We start from the raw sequence: 15,648 nt of genomic DNA, 5'->3' as shown, positions 1-15,648 counted from the left end.
GGACACAGAGGCCCAGCCCAGCTCCCTGGGGCTACGCTCACAGCACAGGCAGGACTGGTGGGGTAGGGTTAGAAGTCATAGGAAGGATCTAGACCATCTGTCCTCACCTGCAACCCCAAAGGGAAATCAAAACTACCCATCCTAGGAACCAAAGAACAGAGCAGAAAGGAGGCTTGCCCTCCAACAACCTCCCCCCTCCGCTGCTGAGAGGACAGCCCCGGGGCGGTGGATCCCAGGAGGCGCAGTGGCCACAGGCCCAGGCCCGTGTGCGCTCTGTCCCACAGCTGCCCCTTCTCGGTCACGCCTCCCTCCCGGCCCCCACCCCCTGCCCCAGCACTTTCTGGGGCGCTCCACATGCCCCAGCTCCCATGGGTCCCCACGAAGTCTCGGGTGGGGTTGGGGGCGCCGCTCCCCCATTCAGTGTCCAGGAAGAGCCAAATCACAGCAAAGGTCTGAAATGTGACCTCGGCCAGCAGCAACGGCCCAAGAAGCTGGCCTTCTGCTGATGATGGCTCTGCCGGGAGCGGGACGGGCTCCTCGCCCAGCTCTGTGCGGCTGGGCCTCCCAAGCAGTCCTCCGGGCGGAATGGACGGGCAGGGCATCCTGTGCCCCGCCACGGGGGAGGACTGGATCGAAACAGACTAAGTCTTCTCCCACCCCCCCACGCCCCTCAGAGCTGACTCAGGCTCGGGGCAAACCCCACCCTGCGGTGGGGAAAGTAGACCGGAAGCAGCCTACACCCAGACACGCCCGCTGTGCCTTTTTCCACTCCTGCCACCCACGTTATAATCCTGTATGGTAGGAACCATGGAGGCCCCTGGAGTCCAGGTGAAGGAACAGAAGGTCAGGGAAGGGAAGAAATCTGTGAGGACTTCACAGCCAGTACCAAGAGAGCCTCAGGTGGAATCCAGGGCCACTGGACGCCAGCTCAGCGTTTGGTATCCAAGGGTTCCACGATGCTTTGACTCCTTTGCTTCTGATAAACGGAGCCTCTTGTTCATTGACCACAAGTAGTCATTAGAGCCCACTATGTGCTGGTGCCCTGTTTGATGGTGAAGGTGGGAAAATAAGCATGATTCTTAACCTCTTCAAGAAAGGAAGAGAGGACTGGAGAGATGACTTAGCGGTTAAGCTCTTGCCTGTGAAGCCTAAAGGACCCCGGTTCGAGGCTCGGTTCCCCAGGTCCCACGTTAGCCAGATGCACAAGGGGGCGCACGCATCTGGAGTTCGTTTGCAGAGGCTGGAAGCCCTGGCGCGCCCATTCTCTCTCTCTCCCTCTATCTGTCTTTCTCTCTGTGTCTGTCGCTCTCAAATAAATAAATTAAAAATTTTTAAAAAAAGAAAGGAAGAGAGCCGGGCGTGGTGGCACACGCCTTTAATCCCAGAACTTGGGAGGCAGAGGTAGGAGGATTGCCAAGAGTTCAAGGCCACCCTGAGACTACCCAGTGAATTCAAGGTCAGCCTGGACCAGAGTGAAACCCTACCTCGAAAAACCGAAAAAGAAAGGAAGAGAGCCAGATGTGATTGCACACACCTTTAAACCCAGTACTGGGGCAGAGGTAAAAGGATTACCATGAGTTTGAAGCCAGCTTGAGACTACATAGCAAATTCCAGATCAGCTGGGCTAGAGTGAGACCCTATGTGGATAAAACAAAAAAAAGAAAAGAAAAAGAAAGAAGACATTAAGCACATCAGCTCACTAATAATTCTACAAACGCAAACGTGACAGACACAAGGTGGCAGCAGTGACCCCAGGGAATGTGGAACAGAGAACCAGACCCAGTTTGAGGAGCAGGGCAAGCTTTCCTGAGGCCGGATCACTTCAGTGATAATGAGGTTGGGAGGGTTAGAAGATGAGGAAAGAACACGAAGGTGTGTGCAAAGGCCCTGGGGTGGGACCGAGATCCTGGTGAAAGTGGAACTTGTCCAGGACAGCGGAGGCACAAAAATGGGAAGGGAAATCCTGAGATGAAGAGGGTGGCAGAAACTGGATTGGACTAGATACTGCAGGCCATACCAGCAATATGGAGTTTTTATTTCAAGAGCCTTGGAGAGCCATGGAAGACCTTACGTAGATTTTTTTTTAATTTTTATTTGTTTATTAGAGAGAGAGAGAGGGAGAATGGGCACACCAGGGCCTCTAATGCAAACAAACTCCAGACACATGTGCCACCTTGTGGATGTACCTTACATGAGACCTGGAGAATCGAACCTGGGTCCTTAGGCTTTACAGGCAAGTGCCTTAACCGCTAAGCCATCTCTCCAGCCCAGATTTTTTTAAGTATGAAAGCTGGGCATGGTGGTGCAAGCCTTTAGTCCAAGCATTCTGGAGGCAGGGGTAGGAGGATCGCAGTGAATTTGAGGACACTGTGAGACTACATAGTGAATTCCAGGTCAGCCTGAGCTAGAGTAAGACCCTACCCCCACCCCAAAAGAAAAGAAAGATTTTTAAAAGTATGATTTGCAGGATCCAGGTGTGTGGTGGCGCACGCCTTTAATCCCAGCACTCGGGAGGCAGAGGTAGGAGGATCACTGTAAGTTCGAGGTCACCCTGAGACTACATAGTGAATTCCAGGTCACCCTGAGCTATAGTGAGACCCTACCTCAAAAAACCAAAAAATAAATAAAGCATGATTGGCTATGTGTAGAGAGCTGATTGGAGGGGTCCAGGGAGGAGGCTGTTACATGTACGACACCTATCCAACACCGATGTCCACACCATGGAGCTGATTGTCACTACTCCTCATAGGTTTCCAACTTTTGCTCCACCCTGAGAGGACAGAGCAGACACCACTGTGCAAAGACGGCCCTTCGATGGGGAGGCATTATCTATCAGGGTCAGCAAGAAGGGTGGCACCCAGGGGAGTGCCCGGAGGAGCTCAGGTATGGCGGATCTCCAGGAGACATCCACCCGGTCTTGATGCCGAGGACAGGCAGGAGGCCTGAACCACCTCCAGGGTGGTGGGGGTCACTCAGCCTCAGGAGAGGCTGCTGCCCTCGCTGGTGTATCGCTTTCCACGCAGCCGCGGGGAAGTCTGGACTCCTCCTCACTCCCACGCCCGCTGGTTTCTGTTCCCACCCCTCTATTGAAATGACTCTGGTGAAAGTCTCCCAGGGTGCTTCGTTTTGTGACTTCCCTCCCTTGCCTTCCCAGGCTTCTTCCTCGGCCTACTCCCCAAAATGCTAATGCTCCCTAAACTCTCTGCTGGCCACCCCCACCCTGCATCCTCCTCCTGGCAGCCCTGTGAGCAGCCACTCCAGCTACCTGGGAACCTTTCAACCCACTCCCCACCCTTCCCTTTCGCTCCTCAGAGCAGCCCGCTGCTTCTGTAGCCCCACCATCTGTCTGGATACCAAAACAGCCCCCAGACTGCCACGAGTGCCGGCAAACTGTGTCCCAAATGCAACACCCCATTCATCTCTTGCACAAACCCCTGCCGCAATGGGTTCATGTCTCCTCTCCGACAGGGGGCGCCCCAACAAATGTCTGGTCCGCGTTATTCACAGATTGCGCGCTGGGAACTCGACTACCCATTACAAGATGATGGGACCCTAAGGTTCCAGACTTGAGGCTGCCCCATGGCCATTCAAGCAAGGACTACTACAAACTTTGAATCGCCCACGCACACCTCCATGACTGACACCAAACAAGGCTATGTCCATCTTCTTCCAGGTCTCATTCTATCAATTCTTTTCCTATTGTCTATACGGCACATATTGTCTCAATTTTGTGGGAGTGGGGGTTAGACAGAGTTTCAACTGTCACAGGCTAGCCTGAAACCTGTGATACAGCCAAGGATGGCCTTGAACCCCTGATCCTCCTGGTTTCTCCTTATTCCTGAGTGCTGGGATCACAGACAAGCAGTGTTATGCAGTGCTGGGGTTCAAAGCCAGGGCTTTGCGTGTGCTAGGCAATGCTCTACTGAATACATCCCCACCATCATTTTTGTGAATCTTTTTGGTGATTTTGCTGATTAAAATGGCCCCAAGCACAGGGCTGAAATGCTGTCTAGTTCCTCCAAAGCCCGAGAAGGTTGTACTGTGCCTTAGGGGGGAAAGTGTATGGTAGATAAGCTTCATCCAACCATGAGCGGCTCTGGCCATGAGTTCAGTGTTGAAGGATCCCCAAGATATATTCAGTAAGGGGTCTTTAGTCGGGCTCATATCTTTAATCCCAGCACTCAGGAGGCATAGGTAAGAGGATCACCATGAATTCCAGCTCAGTGTGGACTAGAGTGAAACCTTAACCAAGACACGCCTAAGACATGATGCTACACCAGTCAGCTGCAGATTCAGTGGAACCTAGCCTTGTCTTTTCCCCCAGGAGCAAATGCCACTACTCACTAGGTTGACATTCATGACAACTTGACAGCATAACCACCTGGAGTGGTAAGACTCGGCCACATCAAGCCGCATGTCACTCCCTTGGATAGAACACAGCTTCATGTCTCCCTCTATGCTGACACTACCTACACAAGACCATCATAATAGGAGGAAAAGATGATGACATGAAAATAAAAGAGGGCTGGGGAGATTGCTTAGTGGTTAAGGTGCTTCCTGTGAAGCCGAAGGATCCAGGTTCAATTCTCCAGGTCCCACATAAGCCAGATGCACAAGGTGGCACATGCATCTGGAGTTTATTTGTAGTGGCTAGAGGCCCTGGCACACCCATTCTCCCTCTCTCTCGCCTCTGTCTCCCTCTGTCTTTCTAATAAATAAATAAATAAAAATAAATCTTTAAGGGGCTGGAGGGATGGCTTAATGGTTAAGGTGTTTGCCTGCAAAGCCAAAGGACTCAGGTTCAATTCCCCAGGACCCACGTTAGCCAGATGCACCAGGGGGTGCATGCATCTAGAGTTCATTTGCAGTGGCTGGAGGCCCTGTCGCACCCATTCTCTCCCTCCCTCCCTCCCTCCCTCCCCCTGTCTCTCTCTCTCTCTCTCTCTCTCTCTCTCTCTCTCTCTCTCTCTCTCTCTCGTGCACACATGCGCATGCGTGCGCGTGCACGCACATGCTCTCTCAAATAAATAATAAATAAAAATAAAATATTTTTAAATCTTAAAAAAAACTAGATGAAAAAGAGACACTGATTGAGAGGATAGACATTTCAACTAAAGCTAAGCAGTGAGTCCCAGGGATTCCCTGTGTCCACATGCCACCCCACCCAGCATTTTTACATGGATGCTAGAGATTGAACTCAGGTCCTTATGCTTGCACCACAATACTTTACCCGCTGAGTCATACCCCCAGCCTTGCATTTTTTGAATGCCCGTCATATGCCAGGCCTGTGATTGCAGCCAGTACAGGTCATTGTAGAAAGGGCTTCTGGAGGCCTGACCATGATCTAAGCACTTTACCTCTAAGGCTAACGTGTCATGTTCATCTCCTTCTCCCACAGTCCTCTCTCCTGCCCTGTCCTCTGGCAGCCTGATTCCCAGGTCCACAACAGCTAATATCTACAGAAAGTGGCACCGGTCCAACCCAGGGTCCTCCTGGGAACAGGATCTTAGACTGCTAAGACACCGGGCAGATGTCAATGTTTTCCCATTTTACAGATAGGAAGCTGGAACTTGACACAATGAGGAATCAGAGTCAAGATTCAGGCCACATTGTCCATGCCTCCCATCATGGCATGGTGTGACGCCCACTGCCTTCCCAAGATACCCCTCACAAAGGAGGATGTCTCACTCTACATAGGAGAAAAAGGCTACTTGGCTCAAAAGCTAGAAGGAAGCTGGGCATGGTGACATACGCCTTTAATCCTAGCACTTAGGAGGCAGAGGTAGGAGGATCACTGTGAGTTCAAGGCCACCCTGAGACTACATAGTGAATTCCAGATCAGCCTGGGATAGAGTGAGACCCTACCTCAAAAAAAAAAAAAAAAAAAAAAGCTAGAATGATCTGGGTGTGGTGGTGCATGTCTTTAATCCCAGAATTTGGGAGGTAGGGGTAGGAGGGTTGCCCTAAATTTGATGCCACCCTGAGACTACATAGTGAACTCCAGGTCAGCCTAGGGTACAGGGCGGCCCTACCTCAAAAAGAAGAAGAAGGAGGAGGAGGAGGAGCGGGAGAGGAAGAGGAAGAGGAAGAGGAGGAGGAGAAGAAGGAGAAGGAGAAGAGGAAAAAGAAGAAGAAGAAGAAGAAGAAAAAACAACAACTAGAAGGGACAGGCGTAATGGCACATGCCTGTAATCCCAGCACTCAGGAAGCTGAAGCAAGAGGGTCCTGAGCTCTAGTCCAGCCTGGACTTTGTCCATCATGACCCTGCCCCCCAAACACAAGAACAAAGACACTCAGACTAGAAGGGATGTGATTCAAATCAGGGTGTGAAGCCCAGAAGCAAGGGGGCAGGGCCTGGATGCAGGGGCGTGGGGTCCAGGTGCAAGGGTCCAGAGCCCTGCTCCAGGTATGTGGGGCCAGCTGCAGGAGTGTGGATTTCTGTAACAGGATATGGGACCCAAACTGGACTCCTCCACAGCTTAGAAGAGTCAGCCAGAGCTGGGCGTGGTGGCGCACACCTTTAATCCCAGCACTCGGGAGGCAGAGGTAGAAGGATTGCCATGAGTTCGAGGCCACCCTGAGACTCCATCCTGAATTCCAGGTCAGCCTGGACTAGAGTGAGACCCTACCTTGAAAAAAAAAAAAAGGAGTCAAAAGGTAAGGAGGGAAGGTGGGGAAACTTAACTTGTAAGGAGGAAGGCATTGGGCCAGAGTCAGCGCTGGGAAGTGGTGCAGTTTTCTAAGGCAGCTAGAATCAGCATGGCAATGAATGGAGGGCCATGATGGATGTAGGAGGAGATATAGACAGAGAGAGAGAGAGAGAGAGAGAGGACCAGTCTCTGCCTCTCCCACACAAGCCTGGGGATGGGAAGAAAAGAGAGGATTCTCCTGAGAGGTCACCAAAATTTTGGGCTCAACACCCTGGGAGGAGGCAGTGAGTCTGTGTCTGTCTGTCTCTCTCTGTCTCTCTCTCTCTGGAGGCAGTCTGGAGGCCAGGGCCCAGCCAATGGCAGTAAGGCCCTGAGACGTTCCTCCTCCTCCTCCTCCCTTGTCCAGCAGGACACACCCAGGGTGCTCCACGGCCTCTGCCCTGGGCATGAGCTTCCCCAGAAACCTTCCCCGATCCTGACATGCGATCCGCTGCTTGCTGAGGCCCACCGCCGGCTGCCGGGACTGGGGTACGGGGAGCCCTGAGGAGCGGCTGCTCAGGTAAAGGCCTGTGTCCAGATGTGTCCTGCCCTCATTCCACTTGGCAAGAAAGTTCTCCTGGAAGACGGTAGAGGAAGGTGGCCTGGACACACGGGCCACCCTGAGTCCTGTTGGTGAAGGAAAGCACTCCCTCTCTGTCCCTCTCCGCTCCACTCGCTCCGGGTGCTTGTGGCTCTTCTCCTCTTCTCGCTGCTGGTGGGGACCAGGAGCTGCAGCTGGAGCTGGGCTGAGTGGGTGGAGCTTGGCCAGCAGCAGAACTGGGCTGCCTGGGCCCGCAGAGCCCGCCCCACCCCATGCAGAGCCCTGGGGGCTAGGGCCAGCCCTGAAACGCTGCGGTTCCTCCGCCCACCAGAGGCAGGACCAAGCGGAGAAGCCGGTGACTCACAACAAGGGCCACTTGGCCAAGTGGTGGGTGGCGTAGACAGAACAGAGAACAGAGACGCCCCATGGTAGAGACAGACAGAATGGAGAACAGAGACACCCCCAGACCTCCTCTCCCAGGATCTACCAGGTGGAGAAGACAGCATCGGTGGAAGAGAAGGTAGCTCACCAAAACGTGAGGAAAAGGTCTCAGCCCAGGGCAATGGGCAGGCCTCAGCGGGAGCTCTGGAGCCAGCCTGCCTCGGTGTGAGTCCCAGCTCTGCCACCTACTAGCTGGATAACACTGAGCAAGCTGATTAACCTCTCGGACCTCTATTTTTCTCTTCTGTAAACTGGGAATGAAAATCATCATACCCCTTCTTAAGGTCGCTTTGAAGAATTAGTGTTATTTATGAAAAGTACTTAGAGCTTAGTACTTAGGGACCTGCTGTGGCATAAACACCCATGGGGTTGGCTGTTAGCACTCCCTGCTTTATTATTATTATTAATATTATTATTATTACTATTTATGGTTTTTTGAAGTAGGATCTTGCTGTAGCCCAGGCTGGCCCAGAATTAGTCTCAGGCTGGCCTCAAACTCATAGCAATCCCTCTACCTCAGCCTCCTGAGTGATGGAATTAAAGGTGTGTGCCACTACGCCTGGCATTTTCTTTTTCTTTTTCTGTTTTTAGCGCTCCCCTGCTTTGCAGTAGATCCTGAAAAGATGACCGTGGCTGGGACCTTCCATTCAGGGCCAATGTGTGGAAGGACATCATGACCCCTCAGACTAGAGCATGTGGCCCTAGGGTGTCTATCAGGGTGAGATCACAGCACCTGGCCCTCTCCCCACCCCCACCCAGGGAATCAGCCAGAGGACTTCTGGGGAGGGGGTGCAAGATGATTAAAGTGATCAAAGGTTTGTCAGAACAAAGCAGGGCTTGGTGGCCCACAGAGTTTGGGCATCGTACTTACTTCCTCCCTCTTTGGCAGGGTCACAGAGTAAATTTATGAGTATGGGTGAGTAAAGGGACCTACTTAACTTTGCTGAGGCCAGGATTTGCCAACTTGTCTTACACACAGAATCCTTTATTCACTCCTATTGCCAGCCTATGGGAGAGGGTTCCCGGGAACACTGGTTTATGAAACACTGGACCATCGGGTTACTCTAGGAAGCCTGTTGCACTAAAAACCACGTGGCTTCCCGCTTTAGATGGCCATTACCCTGGCTTTGGGTGGGTCCCCCCTGAGCAGACACAGCCTGGATATTTTACAGTGTTGGACTAGATGAGGGCTTGGGGAGAGAAGGTTCCAGCCGCATTCCCTGAGCCAGCAGACGACTGAGAACAGGTTTTCCTGGGAAGGAGCTACTGAAAGGGGGAGAGCAGTGCTCAGAATGGAGAGAAGTCACCTTAAGGTTCAAGCCAATGAGGAACACAGTGCAGGCAGAAGGGTCCAGCCAGTAAGTTTTGCCTCACAGGACTCCTGAGAGGGTAGCTGGCTCCCTGCACCCTCATCCACCCACTTTTATGAGTAGGGCTATTTCTAACTTAATTATCTGTGCCTAAACCCCAGCTCTGCACCTAAGAGTCATGTAACCTCACATACGCCTCTAAACCTCAGTTTCTCTCATCTGTAAAATGGGAACGATAATAGTCCTATAATGACACGTTTCTGTGAAGTGCTCTGAGAACTCTATAATGTGGGAAATGATGACGCTGAATCTCTCCCCCTACAGTAGCAGCCAGCCTTTGATTCCACCATGAATTGGAGCATCTTTGAGGGGCTCCTGAGTGGGGTCAACAAGTACTCCACAGCCTTTGGGCGCATCTGGCTGTCTCTAGTCTTCATCTTCCGCGTGCTGGTATACCTGGTGACGGCCGAACGTGTGTGGAGTGACGACCACAAGGATTTTGAATGCAACACCAGGCAGCCAGGCTGCACCAACGCCTGTTTTGACGAGTTCTTCCCGGTGTCCCACGTGCGCCTCTGGGCCCTACAGCTCATCCTGGTCACGTGCCCCTCGCTGCTGGTGGTCATGCACGTGGCCTACCGCAAGGCTCGAGAGATGAAATATCAAGAGACGGTTGGCAAGGAAGGTGGGCATCTCTACCTGAACCCTGGCAAGAAGCGAGGAGGCCTCTGGTGGACGTATGTCTGCAGCCTGTTGTTCAAGGCCAGCATCGACACCATCTTCCTCTATGTGTTCCATTCACTCTACCCCAGGTATACCCTCCCTCCTATGGTCAAGTGTCATGAGGCTCCGTGTCCCAACACGGTGGACTGCTACATCGCCAAGCCCTCAGAGAAGAACATCTTTACTCTCTTCATGGTGGTCACAGCCATCGTGTGTATCCTGCTGAACCTGGTGGAGCTGATCTACCTGGTGGGCAAGCGGTGTTCCGAGTGTGCAGCAGCAAGAAAAGCCCGTGCCACACACTCAGAGCATTACCCAGACTGGGTCACCTCCCCCAACAAACATAAGGACCTCCTCTCGAGTGATCTCATTTTTCTGGGCTCAGACACTCACCCCCCTCTCTTACCAGACCAACCTCGAGCCCATGTGAAGAAGACTGTCCTGTGATGGGTGCCTGGACTGCACTGGACTGGTGAGGTGTAGTGGGCCTGAATTGGAAGGTTCTAGCATCTCTATATGGATGCAGCTGGTGGAGGAAGAGCTGAGTTACAAGTGGGAAGCAGGCAGAGCTTGGGACCCTGCTCCTCAGCTCTGAACACTGACCGAAGCCGTGTGGCCTGGATCAAGTTACCACTTGGTTCATTTTCCTTTTCTGTAAAATGGACACACTGACGTCACCTCACAGGGCTGCCGGAAGAGGGGCTTAAGGAGATGGGGAAACGCCATCCTTTGATGCCTGTGGTCCACAGCAGGGCTAAATAAAGGTGAATGCATTCACAGATTCAAGGTGCCCTTTTGTCACGCGCCTTTGTGATCCAACTCAGGTCACTCTGACAGTCTCGGTCCCTGGAAAGGAGGCACTGCACTGGAGCAGACCAAATGAGAGGCCGCCCTCTCCTCTCCTCTCCTTCCTCCTCTCCTCCCCTGCCTCTCCTCTAGGAAAGGGGTCCCGAGCTCCAAGTACCACTCCGGTGCTCCTGTTCAAAGGCAGCCCTTCCCCGCAGTTGGAAGTTGAGACCATGGGTATCCGCCGCGGATAGAGCGTGGTGTGCGGGGAGCCGTGCGCTGCTTAGATGCTGGAGTCAGCTCAGCATGGCTTCGGTGAAACCTAGGCCAGTTCGTCTCCTCCAAAATGGCTCTACTAATGCCTGACCTGTGGGAGTCACTGTGAGGACGAGCTCCCAGCTGGGCACAGGGTTAGCCAGCTGTAAAAGGCCACATAAATGTGAACCATTGCATTAGGAAGTGCTCAATAAAAGCTTCTGTGAACCCGGGTCGAGGGCCCCTCCCTAGGTGCACATTAACCTTCACCGTCCCCGCCAGACACAAGCCCCAGGTCCCTCTGTAGCCCTTCCTGGGCCACACTCCAGCTTCCCTAGAGGCATTTACAGAATCACAGCAGCCCCGGGACCACAGAGGGCAAATCGAGAGGGCGAGCTTGGCCCTGTGCCAACAGCAGTATTACGAGCTGCCAACCTGCATTCCTTGTGTCCAGCAGGGCAGCAGGTGCTCTGGTCGAGAAGCTGCTGTTAGCCGAGAGCAGCCCAAAATCCAGTCCCCAGGATGAGCTCTGACTGAATCCCAGGAGTGGCCTTTCCATAGCTGCTGACCATCTTGGAACCAGGCTACCAGAAGACAGGACAGGAGGGAAGGCTGGGGACCAGATATTGGGCGGGGGAGGGGAGGCGAGGCGAAAAGGACAGGATCCATTGCACAGGCGCTGTCTTAAGCCTGGGTGTGATGATACCACACTCCTGTCTCTCCCCCCCCCCAAGTCTCACCCACATACCTGCCAACCCACCGGGGCTGGAGCAAGGCGTGGGCCAGAGGAAAAGAGCCACAGGTGTTTGCCCAGGGAAGTCCGCCTTCCCTGCCTTCCTGCCCACCCACCCAATCACTCTTGCTTGGCTCATTGGCTCAGAAAGCCACACCCCACTAGGGAGTGGAACAAAAGCTGCCACCAGGAGGCCCTCAGGCAGACAGACAAGCTGGGGACAGGGGACAGCAAGCAGCCGCTGGGCCAAAGACAGGTAAGGACCAAGCAGGGCTGGAAGGACGGTTGGGCAAAAGTGACCACTGGAGCTGGGTATGCCCAAGGGACCTTGGGCTGGAGTCAGGCTTCGGGAAGTGGACAAGGGAGGGCAGGGATCCCTGGAGGAGCCCCAGGGAAGCTCCAAGGAGAAGAAGGACTCTCCTGCCAGACCAGAGGGGTGCCAGAAGACCAAAGAAGAATCAAAGAGGAGGGATGAGGAAGAATGAGGTTTCCAGGTAGTTTAGCAAATGCTTCTAAAGAGTTGGCCGGGAAGCCGGGCGTGGTGGTGCATGCCTTTAATCCCAGCACTCAGGAAGCAGAGGTAGGAAAACCACCGTGAGTTCGAGGCCACCCTGAGACTACATAGTGAATTCCAGGTCAGTCTGGACCAGAGTGAGACACTACCTCGAAAAACTTAAAAAAAAAAAAGGTTCGCCAGGTCAGGCAAGGAGCTGGGTCCCAGGGAACAGAGAAGAGTGAAGGGTAGAGCTAGTCTCCAGTGGCTGCCAGTCTGACAAGACAGGTGAACAGACAGCTTGAGTACCTGTGATGTACCCTGCCATGACAGACAGACAGACAGAAGGGGGCTCGGCGCGTGTCCCAAAGATGCATCGGCTGCAGAGGGGAGATTGAGCCAGGGATGGCGGGAAAGCCTGAGGCGGAGCACTCTGCAGGTAAGGTGTTGGCAAAGTTAGGGCACAAAAGATGATAACAATGGGAGAGATGGCTAACCAACAGCCACTAAACAGAGAAAGGGGTGTCCCTTGAGAGAAAATGACAATGGCAGACCACACCAGGATCCAGCCTCTGTCCCTTCCAGTGGCCCTCTCTGAAACTGGAATGATTGGAATTCCAGAGAAATCCACCTTGGTGAAGACAGTCAGCTCGGCTCTGGGGCCCAACACGGACATAGTGGGTAGGAGGCACTAAGCCAGCATGATTGCAAAAAGCCTCTGTTCAGTTTGGGAAGGGATGCCTGGGGAAGCTTCTGGAGCCCTAGCAGAGTAAGGATGGAGGCTATTCTGGGATTTACCTATAGGCCAGCTAGGTATACTCAGCACAGGGCCCAGCCCATGCTGGCATCAATATAACGTGGATGGATGTGACAACTGATTACCACCGTCACCTTGTCCCCTCTTCAGCCCTGGAAGCCCATGAGGGATCAGGTGATCCAATCTCTTTAGAAGTCACAGGCCCCTGTGGCTGAAATGGTGGGTGGGGAGGAGGGGGATGAAAGGGGCTGGCCGGATGTGGATGCAAGATGGTTATGTCTATGCATGGTGTTTCATTACTTTGTAGAAGAAAATAGCTGCTGACTTCAGAAACTGAAGACCAAGATTCAAGACCAGCTCTGCTACTTCCAGCTGGGGGACTCGGGCAGGGGAGGGGGTGCACGTCTGGGCCTTCTTATGAAATGGGAACAATGACCACCCTTCTTCCTTCAAGTTGTCACTGAGGACATGATGACCCAGTGGTTGTGAAGCAGCTGTATCCACCATAAAGGGCACCCACTTCCAGGTTCTCTCAGGGACCTGAGGTGGAGGTGTAGACACATCTCCACCTTGAAGCCCCCAGGACCCAGGCAGCCACCATGAACTGGTCGTTTCTTCAGGGTGTCCTGAGTGGCGTGAACAAGTACTCTACGGCCCTGGGCCGCATCTGGCTGTCGGTGGTGTTCATCTTCCGCGTGCTGGTGTACGTGGTGGCCGCCGAGGAGGTGTGGGACGACGAGCAGAAGGACTTCATCTGCAACACCCGGCAGCCGGGCTGCCCCAACGTGTGCTACGACGAGTTCTTCCCTGTGTCCCACGTGCGCCTCTGGGCGCTGCAGCTCATCCTGGTCACCTGTCCCTCGCTGCTCGTGGTCATGCACGTGGCCTACCGCGAGGAGAGGGAGCGGAAGCACCAAAGAAAGCACGGGCCCAACGCGCCCTCCCTATACAACAACCCGAGCAAGAAGCGAGGCGGCCTGTGGTGGACCTACTTGCTGAGTCTCATCTTCAAGGCCGCCGTGGACTCGGGCTTCCTCTACATTTTCCATCGCCTCTACCAGAACTACGACATGCCACGCGTGGTGGCCTGCTCCGTGGCTCCCTGCCCCCACACCGTGGACTGTTACATCTCCCGACCCACAGAAAAGAAGGTCTTCACGTACTTCATGGTGGCCACGGCAGTCATCTGCATCCTGCTCAACCTCAGCGAGGTCACCTACCTGGTGGGCAAAAGGTGTATGGAAGTTTTCAGTCCCCGGCGGCACCGTAGGAAGGCTTCTCGGAGGCACCATCTACCTGATACGTGCCCGCCCTATGTGATCTCCCACGGAGGTCACCCCCAAGATGAGAACTCGGTTCTCAAGAAGGCCGGGTTGGCCCCAGTGGATGCAGGTGTGTATCCATAACCTGCAAGATGGACAGGGTAGGGTCACCACGTGTCCCCCCCCACCCAACGCCTGTTCCCTGAAGCCACCCAGGAGAAGGGGCAAGGGGTGTGGCATCTTTTACAAGCACAGCAGGTAGGGAGGGTGGCTATGGGGACTCGGGAAACTCACAGAGGGGCCAGTGGGGTGGACATGGTTGGTTCCCTGGATTTTGAGACTTTAGGAACTTGATGGCTGGTGGAGATTTTGTACTTGGTAAGAGAAAACCACAAAACTCTTAATAAATGTGTTCCCAGTACTTTGAACATGACTGGTAAGTGGTAGGTGGAGAAGTACAGATGATGAGATGGGCCTGTGGGAGGAAGCCACGCTACACGCCTACACACCTAACCCTCAACCTTAGACCCACCCACCCATCAAACACACACACTCTCCCTCCTCCCTCTTTCCCTCCCTCTCCCTCTCTCCCTCTCTCTCTCCCTCTCTCTCTCCCTCTCTCTTTCTCTTTCTTCCTCTCTCTCTCTTTCCCCCTCCCTCCCTCCTTCTCTCTCTCCCTCCCTCCCTCCCTCTCTCTCTCTCCCTTCCCTCTTTCTTCCTCCCTCTCTCTCTTTCTCTCTCTCCCTCCCACTCATTCTCCCTCCCTCCCTCTCTCCCTCCCTCCCTCTCTCCCTCCCTCCCTCCCTCTCTCTCTCTCTCTCTCTCTCTCTCTCTCTCTCTCTCTCTCCCTCCCTCTCTCTTTCTCCCTCCCTCTCTCTCTCTCTCTCTCCCCCCCTGGCTACACCAGGACCCTCATAGCTCCATAGCCAACTGGCCAAGACAGGAAGACAGAGATCCATGGAGACACCTTTGTCCACAGGAACCAGTTCCCAGACAGCTGTGTGTTGCCGGAGGCCTCTACCTTCCACTTCCTGACCTTCCTAGTACCCCCATATGAGGGTTGGAGGGATGGTGCTGAGAGTTAATCAGGTTTGGGGGTCAATCTCCAAACCCGTTGACATTGTGCCACACATATGTTTGGAATTCTCCATTGTTCCACTGTCATTATTTCCCTGAGTGACCTCGTCTCCCCTGCCCTGCCACCAGGCAGATCGTAACAATCCCATAGCCATCCCTCCAGTCACGACATGCCTCAGAGTCCACCTGGAGCTGCCCCTGGAAAACTCTTCAGGAAGCCACACACATCTTACAGCCAGCAACTCCTAATCAATCCCACCAGCTTTTCGCTCAAAGCTGCCCTCCCCATAGAGACCCCTTCAACTCATGAAGGACACTACCATTGTGCAGCTATCCAAGCCAGGGGCTGGCCGGTCACTTTCAGCCTTTCCCCTCCTTCAAGCTCTCACATCCCATGTCCCAAGACCGCATCAAATTCCACTGACACCAACCTCTGAGGGTCTCCCAGGCCATCTCCTCTGTCACCCCGTGGCTTTCCATCCATCCTGCCATGAAGCCTCTCAGATCTGTCCTTCGTATCCACATGGAATGACTAATCTGTATGTGAATATGATCATGTCACTCCTGCTCTAGAAGTTCTT

The 15,648-nt window shown here is 53.8% G+C and overlaps 2 protein-coding genes across 8 annotated transcripts; both read left to right on the top strand.

Annotated features, from left to right (window-relative positions):
* Nucleotides 1–7,130: 7,130 nt before the first annotated feature.
* Gjb5 (gap junction protein beta 5) lies at nt 7,131–10,485 on the top strand. 6 transcript variants are annotated; one of them, XM_045150316.1, is made up of 3 exons: nt 7,625–7,750; nt 8,263–8,389; nt 9,309–10,485. In XM_045150316.1, exons 2-3 carry the CDS (start codon nt 8,345–8,347, stop codon nt 10,149–10,151), a joined length of 888 nt encoding a protein of 295 aa, XP_045006251.1. In that variant the 5' UTR covers nt 7,625–7,750; nt 8,263–8,344; the 3' UTR covers nt 10,152–10,485. The 6 variants fall into 6 exon arrangements, with proteins under 6 accessions (XP_004665300.1, XP_045006253.1, XP_045006251.1 ...); XM_004665243.2 differs by lacking the exons at nt 7,625–7,750; nt 8,263–8,389 and adding an exon at nt 7,131–7,209; XM_045150318.1 differs by lacking the exons at nt 7,625–7,750; nt 8,263–8,389 and adding an exon at nt 7,142–7,209 and having other exon boundaries at nt 9,306–10,485.
* A 1,206-nt stretch (nt 10,486–11,691) lies between these two features.
* On the top strand, nt 11,692–14,494 carry Gjb4 (gap junction protein beta 4). Of its 2 annotated transcripts, none has more exons than XM_045150635.1 (2): nt 11,692–11,734; nt 13,036–14,494. In XM_045150635.1, the coding sequence occupies exon 2, from the start codon at nt 13,328–13,330 to the stop codon at nt 14,132–14,134; it is 807 nt and encodes a 268-aa protein (XP_045006570.1). In that variant the 5' UTR covers nt 11,692–11,734; nt 13,036–13,327; the 3' UTR covers nt 14,135–14,494. The 2 variants fall into 2 exon arrangements, with proteins under 2 accessions (XP_045006570.1, XP_004665299.1); XM_004665242.2 differs by having other exon boundaries at nt 11,703–11,734; nt 13,183–14,494.
* Nucleotides 14,495–15,648: the final 1,154 nt, after the last annotated feature.

Source organism: Jaculus jaculus, chromosome 5, assembly GCF_020740685.1.
Source record: "Jaculus jaculus isolate mJacJac1 chromosome 5, mJacJac1.mat.Y.cur, whole genome shotgun sequence".
Classification (NCBI taxonomy): Eukaryota; Metazoa; Chordata; class Mammalia; order Rodentia; family Dipodidae; genus Jaculus; species Jaculus jaculus.
The sequence above is the reverse complement of the archived record's forward strand: the minus strand, read 5'-3'. Positions and strand labels throughout refer to the sequence as shown.

Coding starts and splice junctions, on each gene's coding strand:
- Gjb5 (XM_045150316.1), top strand. CDS start 8,345: ATGACCCCTCAGACTAGAGCATGTGGCCCTAGGGTGTCTATCAGG. Junction 8,390..9,308: donor GCCCTAGGGTGTCTATCAGG/GTGAGATCACAG, acceptor CCCCTACAGTAG/CAGCCAGCCTTTGATTCCAC.
- Gjb4 (XM_045150635.1), top strand. CDS start 13,328: ATGAACTGGTCGTTTCTTCAGGGTGTCCTGAGTGGCGTGAACAAGTAC.